Below are 11,774 nucleotides of genomic sequence, written 5' to 3'. Positions count from 1 at the left end.
AAATTTTGACCAACCTATCACGTATTCAAATTTAGAAACCACTTTAACTTCAATGTATGAATTTCATGCATCACGTATGGATTCAAACATTAGTCGGACAACTGTCGTCGATTCTTCATGCAATACCCAACTGGGCTGACAGTGTGAAAGAAAGGGGTATGAAACAGAAAAGGTCCTTATATGACCATGAAAAATGGGTGGAGCACAGAAGTTCCTTAAGGCATTTAAGGCATCTTTTATCGAGTCTCAGTTCGCGGGTGATTTTATCGCTGGTTCCTCCGGTGATTGCATTTACTTCAGTGGCTGTAATTATAGCCAGTTATAATTCAGCAGTATCATTGCATTGGCTACCGGAGTTTTTCCCCATTTTGAGAGCCTCTTCTTTGCCTAACGAACAAAAATATCTTATTAGTTTTGCCATTACAAAAGATCTACTAACACCTCTGATTTATACTATAGCTCGTAGTTTGCTTTTAATATAGGTAAGTGAGCTTAGTCTGAGGCCAGAAACAGTTTCAAAGAAGATATTTTAGAAGCATTGATGCATATAACAAATTGGTAAGAAGCTCATTTTCGAATACGAGTATGCAACAATTGCATATAATCAGGAAAATGATATTTAATTTCGTCATATAAACAAACTTCTCTTATCTTCTTCATAATATTTTGATTTTTTTTTTAAAAAAAAAATTGTACACGTAACAAGTTAGTTGTGTATAATTTTAACTCCCAAAAATACAAGTTTGTCAATTTTAGACGAGGTGGTTTAAATATGGTTTGGGAGGAGAGAAATCTTGCGTATAAGGCTCAGTGCCCCCCACTTATAAGCACCCATTTGGCCCCCATTAATTGAAATTCTAATGGTTGGAAAAGTGTTTTTTGAAGAATGCGTGGCTAAAAAGGAAAATGTTTTGGAATTATGTATAATATTATTTTATTAGAAAATGTACGGATGATAAGAAGAAAGAGAAAAATGAATTATAATTTTAATTGGGGCCAAACAAGGGCTAAATATTGTGCTCGTGCCAGGCCTTTGATGGAAAAAATGAATATGGTCTACAGGTAAAGAGAGTGTTTGAAGCCAATATAAATAAATTAGTTTGTGCATCAGAGGACACTTTCTCTTTGCCTGCATTCTATTTCTTCATTAGTTTTCGATATTATTGAAAATTAGGACCCGTCATTTTATAATTGAGGCATGCACAGTATTAGTTCAGATATCAATCTTTGTTACATTTTTGTCAAAGACACAAGTATATCTTTCACAATAAGTCCAAAGAATATGGAGATGTGTAGATATATTGTCATCACAATTTTTATTTGATACATCACATTTTATTGCAACTTATCTCTTCAATATTTGCTCATTATAGCAATTATTTTGTTTATTTTTTCTTTAAATTCTTATCTTAAACCTTTCATTAGTTAGTATGTCTATCTAGAAGTAGTCCTCAGTTCAAAACATCGTCCCCAATGCATCATCAACTTCATATCTCAAAGCATTTGGTTGTTAAATATGGAGGACACACAGCGCCAGATGTTGGTAAGCTCCATTATTCATATATAAAGGTATTAGGGTGAGCCTTTTTTTGATGCACAGATTGAGAGAGGCACGTTGTTATCAAATATAAAATATGTTAGCTAATGAAGAGTTTGAGAATAAAAATGACATGAAAATGTTAATGACATAAGTGTTATAATGTTAAAGATTAAGAATTTAAGTACAATTAAAAATGTGGTGCAAATGATAAAAATAGTGATATGTATATAATTAGTTATGGAGATTTTGTGCCAATAAGCAAAAAATAAAAGAAAAGGCAGCATATAATATTGAAACGTGTGTAAAAACCTCAGTCACAAATTAACCGTTTCCAAATACCTATCCAATTCCGAAAATGAAAATAAAGAATTTCGCTTCTACGGTCTGAACCAGAGTCATGTCCCCTTCTCCTCTAAATATTTCTCCTTCAATCTCCAAACCCTAATCAAGAATTCAAAAAATGAACATGCGCAAAAACCCAATTCAAAATCCAGCCAATTTCTCTTTTTATTCTTCCGATTTCAATCCCAGGATACCCCTCAAGTTTCACCATTATCCATTTCCTTCCAAAAGTTCCAAGAAACTCACTTTCAGATTTCTTTGTTCTTCACAGCCATCGGATTCGTCATCGAATGAAACTTTGACCCTGTCGTCGATTCTTCATGCAATACCCAACTGGGCTGACAGTGTGAAAGAAAGGGGTATGAAACAGAAAAGGTCCTTATATGACCATGAAAAATGGGTGCAGCACAGAAGCTCCTTAAGGCATTTAAGGCATCTTTTATCGAGTCTCAGTTCGCGGGTGATTTTATCGCTGGTTCCTCCAGTGATTGCATTTACTTCAGTGGCTGTAATTATAGCCAGTTATAATTCAGCAGTATCATTGCATTGGCTACCGGAGTTTTTCCCCATTTTGAGAGCCTCTTCTTTGCCCTATCAGTTGGCAGCACCGGCCTTGGCACTTTTGTTGGTCTTTAGGACTGAGGCATCGTATTCGAGGTACGAGGAAGGGAGGAAGGCCTGGACTAAGGTTCTTGCAGGAACAAATGACTTGGCAAGGCAAGTTATTGCTAGCGTGGGAAGTGCAAGTGATGTTTTGATCAAAAAGGCGCTTTTGCAGTATATCATGGCATTTCCAGTTGCCCTTAAGGTAAGTGAACTTTTTTGTTTTTTTATCTCTACCGTTTATGATGACGTGCATTTCTTTCAAAGCTCAAGAATCTTAGAAATATGTGTTTGTAGGCAACCCAAAAATACAAGTTTGTCAATTTTAGACGAGGTGGTTTAAATATGGTTTGGGAGGAGAGAAATCTTGCGTATAAGGCTCAGTGCCCCCCACTTATAAGCACCCATTTGGCCCCCATTAATTGAAATTCTAATGGTTGGAAAAGTGTTTTTTGAAGAATGCGTGGCTTAAAAGGAAAATGTTTTGGAATTACGTATAATATTATTTTAATAGAAAATGTATGGATGATAAGAAGAAACAGAAAAATGAATTATAATTTTAATTGGGGCCAAACAAGGGCTAAATATTGTGCTCGTGCCAGGCCTTTGATGGAAAAAATGAATATGGTCTACAGGTAAAGAGAGTGTTTGAAGCCAATATAAATAAATTAGTTTGTGCATCAGAGGACACTTTCTCTTTGCCTGCATTCTATTTCTTCATTAGTTTTCGATATTATTGAAAATTAGGACCCGTCATTTTATAATTGAGGCATGCACAGTATTAGTTCAGATATCAATCTTTGTTACATTTTTGTCAAAGACACAAGTATATCGTATACATTTCTACATGCAGTGCCATATTATTTATGGCTCAGATATCGCAATGGATCTTCAAAATTTGCTTGAAGTCGATGATCTAGAAGTAGTCCTCAGTTCAAAACATCGTCCCCAATGCATCATCAACTTCATATCTCAAAGCATTTGGTTGTTAAATATGGAGGACACACAGCGCCAGATGTTGGTAAGCTCCATTATTCATATATAAAGGTATTAGGGTGAGCCTTTTTTTGATGCACAGATTGAGAGAGGCACGTTATCTTCATTGTAAACTTCTTCACGAGTTTTAGAATAAACTTGAGATGGCCCAGATGGGCAAGTGGTTGTAGCTCTCATATTCATGGTAAACTTGCGATAATTTTTTGTTTTTGTGTATGTGCATTTTTCCCATTTTGTTTTGTTTATATTGCTCTGCGGTTGGGATTAGGGTTAATTCATTATCATTTTAGACTCGATAAATCAAAGCATTTTGATTTCAACTGACACAGTCACCCGTTTATAGAAATTCCACATCTTATGTCTCCAACGGTAATTGAATCCGTTCACGTCTGAGATGAAATAAATGAAGTAATTCTTGTCCACACCAGAGATCTTAACTTTTTTAGACGAGATGATTTAACACTTTCTGGATTTTATTGCAGGAGTCGAAAATTTCTTGCTTTCATGATGGTATCGGGGTATGTGAACAGCTGATAGGCATACCTATCCCTCTCTCATACACTCTTTCACCATTTACCATTTACCTCCAAAAGTTCCAAGAAACTCACTTTCAGATTTCTTTGTTCTTCACAGCCATCGGATTCGTCATCGAATGAAACTTTGACCCTGTCGTCGATTCTTCATGCAATACCCAACTGGGCTGACAGTGTGAAAGAAAGGGGTATGAAACAGAAAAGGTCCTTATATGACCATGAAAAATGGGTGCAGCACAGAAGCTCCTTAAGGCATTTAAGGCATCTTTTATCGAGTCTCAGTTCGCGGGTGATTTTATCGCTGGTTCCTCCAGTGATTGCATTTACTTCAGTGGCTGTAATTATAGCCAGTTATAATTCAGCAGTATCATTGCATTGGCTACCGGAGTTTTTCCCCATTTTGAGAGCCTCTTCTTTGCCCTATCAGTTGGCAGCACCGGCCTTGGCACTTTTGTTGGTCTTTAGGACTGAGGCATCGTATTCGAGGTACGAGGAAGGGAGGAAGGCCTGGACTAAGGTTCTTGCAGGAACAAATGACTTGGCAAGGCAAGTTATTGCTAGCGTGGGAAGTGCAAGTGATGTTTTGATCAAAAAGGCGCTTTTGCAGTATATCATGGCATTTCCAGTTGCCCTTAAGGTAAGTGAACTTTTTTGTTTTTTTATCTCTACCGTTTATGATGACGTGCATTTCTTTCAAAGCTCAAGAATCTTAGAAATATGTGTTTGTAGGCAACCCAAAAATACAAGTTTGTCAATTTTAGACGAGGTGGTTTAAATATGGTTTGGGAGGAGAGAAATCTTGCGTATAAGGCTCAGTGCCCCCCACTTATAAGCACCCATTTGGCCCCCATTAATTGAAATTCTAATGGTTGGAAAAGTGTTTTTTGAAGAATGCGTGGCTTAAAAGGAAAATGTTTTGGAATTACGTATAATATTATTTTAATAGAAAATGTATGGATGATAAGAAGAAACAGAAAAATGAATTATAATTTTAATTGGGGCCAAACAAGGGCTAAATATTGTGCTCGTGCCAGGCCTTTGATGGAAAAAATGAATATGGTCTGCAGGTAAAGAGAGTGTTTGAAGCCAATATAAATAAATTAGTTTGTGCATCAGAGGACACTTTCTCTTTACCTGCATTCTATTTCTTCATTAGTTTTCGATATTATTGAAAATTAGGACCCTTCATTTTATAATTGAGGCATGCACACTATTAGTTCAGATATCAATCTTTGTTACATTTTTGTCAAAGACACAAGTTTATGGTATACATTTCTACATGCAGTGCCATATTATTTATGGCTCAGATATCGCAATGGATCTTCAAAATTTGCTTGAAGTCGATGATCTAGAAGTAGTCCTCAGTTCAAAACATCGTCCCCAATGCATCATCAACTTCATATCTCAAAGCATTTGGTTGTTAAATATGGAGGACACACAGCGCCAGATGTTGGTAAGCTCCATTATTCATATATAAAGGTATTAGGGTGAGCCTTTTTTTTATGCACAGATTGAGAGAGGCACATTATCTTCATTGTAAACTTCTTCACGAGTTTTAGAATAAACTTGAGATGGCCCAGATGGGCAAGTGGTTGTAGCTCTCATATTCATGGTAAACTTGCGATAATTTTTTGTTTTTGTGTATGTGCATTTTTCCCATTTTGTTTTGTTTATATTGCTCTGTGGTTGGGATTAGGGTTAATTCATTATCATTTTAGACTCGATAAATCAAAGCATTTTGATTTTAACTCACACAGTCACCCGTTTATAGAAATTCCACATCTTATGTCTCCAATAGTAATTGAATCCGTTCACGTCTGAGATGAAATAAATGAAGTAATTCTTGTCCACACCAGAGATCTTAACTTTATTAGACGAGATGATTTAACACTTTCTGGATTTTATTGCAGGAGTCGAAAATTTCTTGCTTTCATGATGGTATCGGAGTATGTGAACAGCTGATAGGCATACCTATCCCTCTCTCATACACTAGACTGACCTCAAGATTATTAGTCTTGTGGCATTTTACTCTTCCCATTATACTGTGGGATGAATGTCACTGGATTGTTGTACCTGCGACTTTTGTCAGCGCTGCTTGTTTATTTTGCATAGAGGAGGTACATTTTTCATTGTGGAATAGAAAAATGCACACATTTGAGCATGTTTGTTATGCAGTAATAGACACAATAATACAGTGCATAAAATTTTAGCTTCTTTTTCTTTCTTAATACTGTCAAGTACTATAAATCCACATTGCTAAACCACAAGTGTATACAAGTCTGTAGATAGAAAATATGCTTCAAATTATCTTTCTATCGGATTTAATGATCATAGAACACAATTTCGCTAATTTTTTACCCCCAGTCTGTGATTGGAAATCTTATTAATGGTCAAGTATATAACCAATACTGTTTTGAGGGTGGAGGGTCGCAGGTTGGGTAAGAAGATGAGTCTTCGTTCTTTTATTTTTCCATTTAAGAAAAAACTGGTGTTTCACTTGCACAACTTGAGCCATTTGAATAGACTTTTTTGAACGAAATTCGTTTATGGGAATCCACTTGCTACAAAAACTGAAGGTTGGAGGCCTGTTCATCAAGAAAAATGAACGAGGACCTTACTGCTTATTTAGATTGGAACCCCACCACACCCTGGAAAAAAAAATCGCTTTAATTTGTTTGGTACTAGTAGTTTGTGATCTAACATCAAAATTTCTCTGCAGGTTGGTGTTCTTATTGAAGAACCCTTCGCAATGCTTGCTCTTGATGAACTTTGCAAGCAGGTTCATAGAAATATCCAAGAAGCAATGGCAAACGAAAAAAGGATTCAAGTACAAGTAAACATGAAAAGAAAGAGACATTTTAAGCACAGTTCGAATGGATGGCCTTCCTTTTCTGAAGACAGAGAGCTTGGTTGAAGAGGTTTTTCGAGCATTTTTTGTTGAATATACATAGTTGTAAACATTAGTTCCCCTTCTAGTATGTATATATGCCAAATTCTGGTTCTATCATAGTTTCCGAGGTTTAGAATTTCTTTGAACTAATGCGGTCGTTTCCTCTTAGTTCAGCTAATATGGTTGCATCAGTTAGAGCTCTGAGATACTTGCAATTTACACCGTAGAAATCTTGCCAGATGTAACTCAAAAAGGAATATCACGTGTAGAACTTGATGATGATGCTCAGGCCGTCTTGTGGACCTGGTTGATGTGCTCGTCTTCGGTTTTAATATATTTGTAATCTTGACCAAAGTGAATAGGTAATTGGTGACGGTGGCCTGCATTGAGGTGGTCGTACAATTTAAACAACGAACTCAGCGGATTATTCTATGAAGGTGAACGAGAAATAAGGTAAAAGTACGAAAAATTTAAGAATAGTGGTGTTGAGTTTCCAACTCCTTTCAATATAGATTAGTTCGTTCTATTTCTCTGCAGCTGTAGAGAATGAATATAGCTTTAACGGTAGAATGTCATCCTTAACTTGATAGATTAATGACGACAAGCTTCACTATCTCAAGTTTGGCGTGAATTCTTTTGTGGATTTGCTCTCTCGTCTTGATTCAACAAGAACGAAAAAGAGGCTCGTCCAAGTAACGTAACATATACTTACAAGAGTATATCCTCTCCATGACAATGTGATTTTCTATTTTCTTGAGGGATGATAGAGAACTCGTTGCGGATTAAGTACATAATACATGGATTTAGTTGGTGAAGAATAAGACAGCAAAATCTAAAAAGTGGCAGGCAATATTATAATTATTATACTCCAAAAATAAAGAGGGTCCAAGTCCAACCCGTGGCAGAAGAATTGGAGTGAGAAAATTTTAAAATATGTTGTCTGAGCCCGGGCTCGAACCGGGGACCTCTAGTGTGTGAGACTAGCGTGATAACCAACTACACCACCCAGACAGCAGTCCCTTTGTGCACAATTTGTTATTTTATTTTTTTAAGACTATAATTTTGAAAACAAATGAGTTAAGCCAAAATTTCACCACGAGGTCAAGGTGATCATCCCCCAACCATTTTTTTTAAATATTTTATGTGCAAAACCATAATTTTTTAAAAATTAGAGAATATTACTAATTTATTATCACTTATTTTTCTTAAACTCGCCTAAAATTTGATGTTACATTCCTTGATAATCTTGGAGCTACGTCCTACGTGAAGTAGATGTGTAAACCAAATATGATCCTCTGGGTGAGAGTGGCCAATCACCAATTTTTAAAATATTTTACATAATCTTTCTCTTGAAACGTTATATAAAAGAAGATAACATTGATATAAGAAGGTTTTATGTGTTTCGAATAATTTTGTACGAACAGGGTCAGGGAAACGTGGCACTCTATAGGTGGGGTGCTTGTCGAGGACAGGCATCTTACCTATGAGGGGGCACCACATTAGGCCCCTAGACAGATATGACTGACACAGCCCTATCCGTCTAGCCCGATTGATGTGTTTCATGGGGAATTTAGTGGGCCCAATCTACCTTAATAAATTAATGCAGGTCAACACATGTTACTACGAGAGAGAGAGAGAGGGGGGGGGGGGTTGCAGCACAGAATGGGAAAAAAAAGTCTTTCTTTTAATTTTTGGTTGTGGTTTTTCATATAGAGCAAATTGGAGTTTCTCTAAGAAAGTTTTTGGTGCTTTATCAACTGAGAGTTGCGGATTGACTTGTTGATTTCAGCCTGTTTACTTTCATGTTTTGGACATAAATTTGAATCTTATAATCTCTATTTATTATAGTGGATTTGTCTCGAAGTTGTCCCATGATTTTTTTCCTTTACATTAGAGAATTTCTATGTTAATTTGGTGTGTTATCTTGTGTTGCCCTGTCTTTGATATTCCTTTGTTTGCTTGTTTGTTTTCTCTATATGGTTGGGGTTTGTTATTTAACTTGCACGGGACAGTAATTTGGCTCAACAGAGTGGTATCAGAGCCAGGTTCAAGGTGTGGGTTAACTGTCTTTTGTAAATTGAATGGAGAATAGTCCGAGTAATATGATTAAACTGACGACAACTAATTATTTCATCTGGAAGCCAACGATGGAGGACATCGTTTTATTGTAAGGATTTGCATGACTCTATTGAGGGTGATAATACCAAGCCAAGCACTGAATCAGCTATGGAATGGGGAAAAAAATCAAAAGACTATCGGGAATATTAGACAGTTGATTGACCTTTGTTTTTTCATCACGTATCTTAAAAGACAGATGCTAGCAAACTATGGAAGAATTGGAGGGTCTCTATGAGAGGAATTCGATATAGAATAAAGCTTTTACAATCAAAAAGCTTGTAAATCTAAAGCTTAAAAAAGGAAAAGTCTGTTGCAGAGCATTTGATTGATTTCCAAGACTTGGTAAATCGGTTTATTACCATGAAGATAGCACTAGACGATGGTTATAGGCACAATTGTTTTGAGTTCTTTGCCAAACAATTGGAAAACTTTTGTCATGTTACTTAGTAATTCTACTCCGAATGGTGTATTACAACTAGGGGTGGGCGTGGGTTGGGTTGGGTCGGTTTTCGCCCCAACCCTAATCCAACCCAACATGATCGGTTTGGTCGAAATTTAACCCAACCCAACCCGTGTAAAGTTTGAAACCCAACCCAACCCAACCCAACCCAACCCAATCAAGTATCGGTCGGGTTGGGTTGGGTTGGTCGGTTTAGGACAACTTGTTAATAAAGATTAAAGTTATTCATTTTTGGGTGTAAAGCATCACTAATATAGTCCCAGAACCTCAAAATTTACAAAACTGATTACCACAGCATAGATAAAATTCAACTGAGACACTAAAGAGCAGAAATCACAACCAATTTAGAAGTTGGTTTCTCACAAAATTCTCTAATAGTGGGACGGGATTGGAACTTATAAGGTAAAAAAATTTCATCAATACAACATGCTTCAAATCATTAAAGGGCTTCTTTTAGATTTGGGAGTGACTGAGGGAGAGGGAGGGGGAATAGAGAGATTTTAGGGCTTCTTTTGGATTTGGGAGTGACCGAGCGATTAGCCATTTACGCATATTTTATTTTATTTTTATTTTTTTTGTTGTCAGCGCTGCTTGTTTATTTTGCATAGAGGAGGTACATTTTTCATTGTGGAATAGAAAAATGCACACATTTGAGCATGTTTTTTATGCAGTAATAGACACAATAATACAGTGCATAAAAAATTTTAACGTCTTTTTCTTTCTTAATACTGTCAAGTACTATAAATCCACATTGCTAAACCACAAGTTTATACAAGTCTGTAGATAGAAAATATGTTTCAAATTATCTTTCTGTCGGGTTTAATGATCATAGAACACAATTTCGCTGATTTTTTACTCCCAGTCTGTGATTGGAAATCTTATTAATGGTCAAGTATATAACCAATACCGTTTTAAGGGTGGAGGGTCGCAGGTTGGGTAAGAAGATGAGTCTTCATTCTTTTATTTTTCCATTTAAGAAAAAACTGGTGTTTCACTTGCACAACTTGAGCCATTTGAATAGACTTTTTTGAATGAAATTCGTTTATGGGAATCCACTTGCTAAAAAAACTGAAGGTTGGAGGCCCGTTCATCAAGAAAAATGAATGAGGACCCTACTGCTCATTTAGATTGGAACCCCACCAGACCCTAGGAAAAAAAAAATCGCATTAATTTGTTTGGCACTAGTAGTTTGTGATCTAACATCAAGATTTCTATGCAGGTTGGTGTTCTTATTGAAGAACCCTTCGCAATGCTTGCTCTTGACGAACTTTGCAAGCAGGTTCATAGAAATATCCAAGAAGCAATGGCAAACGAAAAAAGGATTCAAGTACAAGTCAACATGAAAAGAAAGAGACATTTTAAGCACAGTTCGAATGGATGGCCTTCCTTTTCTGAAGACAGAGAACTTGGTTGAAGAGGTTTTTCGAGCATTTTTGGTTGAATGTACATAGTTGTAAACATCAGTTCCCCTTATAGTATGTATATATGCCAAATTCTGGTTCTATCACAGTTTCCGAGGTTTAGAATTTCTTTGAACTAACGCGGTCGTTTCCTCTTAGTTCAGCTAATATGGATGCATCAGTTAGAGCTCTGAGATACTTGCAATTTACCCCGTAGAAATCTTGCCAGATGTAACTCGAAAAGGCACATCGCGTGTAAAACTTGAGGATGATGCTCAGGCCATCTTGTGGTCCTGGTTGATGTGCTCGTCTTTGGTTTTAATATATTTGTAATCTTGACCAAGGTGAATAGGTAATTGATGACGGTGGCCTGCATTGAGGTGGTCGTACAATTTAAACCATGAACTCAGCGGATTAGTCTATGAAGGTGAACGAGAAATAAGGTAAAAGTACGAAATTTAAGAATAGTGGTGTTGATTTTCCAAATCCTTTCAATTTAGATTAGTTCGTTCTATTTCTCCACAGCCGTAGGGAATGAATATAGCTTAACGGTAGAATGTCATCCTTAAGTTGATAGATTAATGACGTCAAGCTTTACTATCTCAAGTTTGGCATGAATTTTTTCGTGGATTTGCTCTCGTCTTGATTCAACAAGAAAGAAAAAGAGGCTCGTCCAATTAACGTAGTATATACTTACAAGAGTATATAATCTCCATGACAATGTGATTTTCTATTTTATTGAGGGATAATAGAGAACTCGTTGCGGATTATGTACATAATACATGGATTTAGTTGAAGAATGAGACAGCATAGTCTAAAAAGTGGCAGGCAATATTATAATTATTATACTCCAAAAGTAAAGAGGGTACAAATCCAACCCGTGACAGAACAA

General features: G+C 36.4%; 2 protein-coding genes, 1 long non-coding RNA gene and 1 other non-coding gene across 4 annotated transcripts; 3 read left to right on the top strand and 1 right to left on the bottom strand.

The window, feature by feature from the left end:
• Positions 1-1,870: 1,870 nt before the first annotated feature.
• On the top strand, positions 1,871-4,053 carry LOC111411311 (UPF0187 protein At3g61320, chloroplastic-like; the record flags this gene model as incomplete). The annotated part of the gene is made up of 3 exons (XM_023041852.1): positions 1,871-2,690; positions 3,339-3,506; positions 3,964-4,053. Coding segments are annotated over exons 1-3 (948 nt in total), but the record flags the coding sequence as incomplete, so codon positions are not given.
• A 1-nt stretch (position 4,054) lies between these two features.
• On the top strand, positions 4,055-7,054 carry LOC111411310 (UPF0187 protein At3g61320, chloroplastic-like; the record flags this gene model as incomplete). Its single annotated transcript, XM_023041851.1, has 4 exons — positions 4,055-4,651; positions 5,300-5,467; positions 5,925-6,131; positions 6,734-7,054. Coding segments are annotated over 4 exons (1,167 nt in total), but the record flags the coding sequence as incomplete, so codon positions are not given.
• Positions 7,055-7,841: 787 nt separating this feature from the next.
• TRNAV-CAC lies at positions 7,842-7,915 on the bottom strand. Its single transcript has one exon. It is a non-coding gene; the product is annotated as a tRNA-Val (tRNA).
• A 2,144-nt stretch (positions 7,916-10,059) lies between these two features.
• On the top strand, positions 10,060-11,225 carry LOC111410314. Its single transcript, XR_002705652.1, has 2 exons — positions 10,060-10,095; positions 10,702-11,225. It is a non-coding gene; the product is annotated as an uncharacterized LOC111410314 (long non-coding RNA).
• The last annotated feature ends 549 nt before the right edge of the window (positions 11,226-11,774 follow it).

This window comes from Olea europaea, chromosome 15, assembly GCF_002742605.1.
Source record: "Olea europaea var. sylvestris chromosome 15, O_europaea_v1, whole genome shotgun sequence".
Classification (NCBI taxonomy): domain Eukaryota; kingdom Viridiplantae; phylum Streptophyta; class Magnoliopsida; order Lamiales; family Oleaceae; genus Olea; species Olea europaea.
Note: the sequence above shows the minus strand (reverse complement) of the source record. Positions and strands in the feature narration are given on the sequence as shown.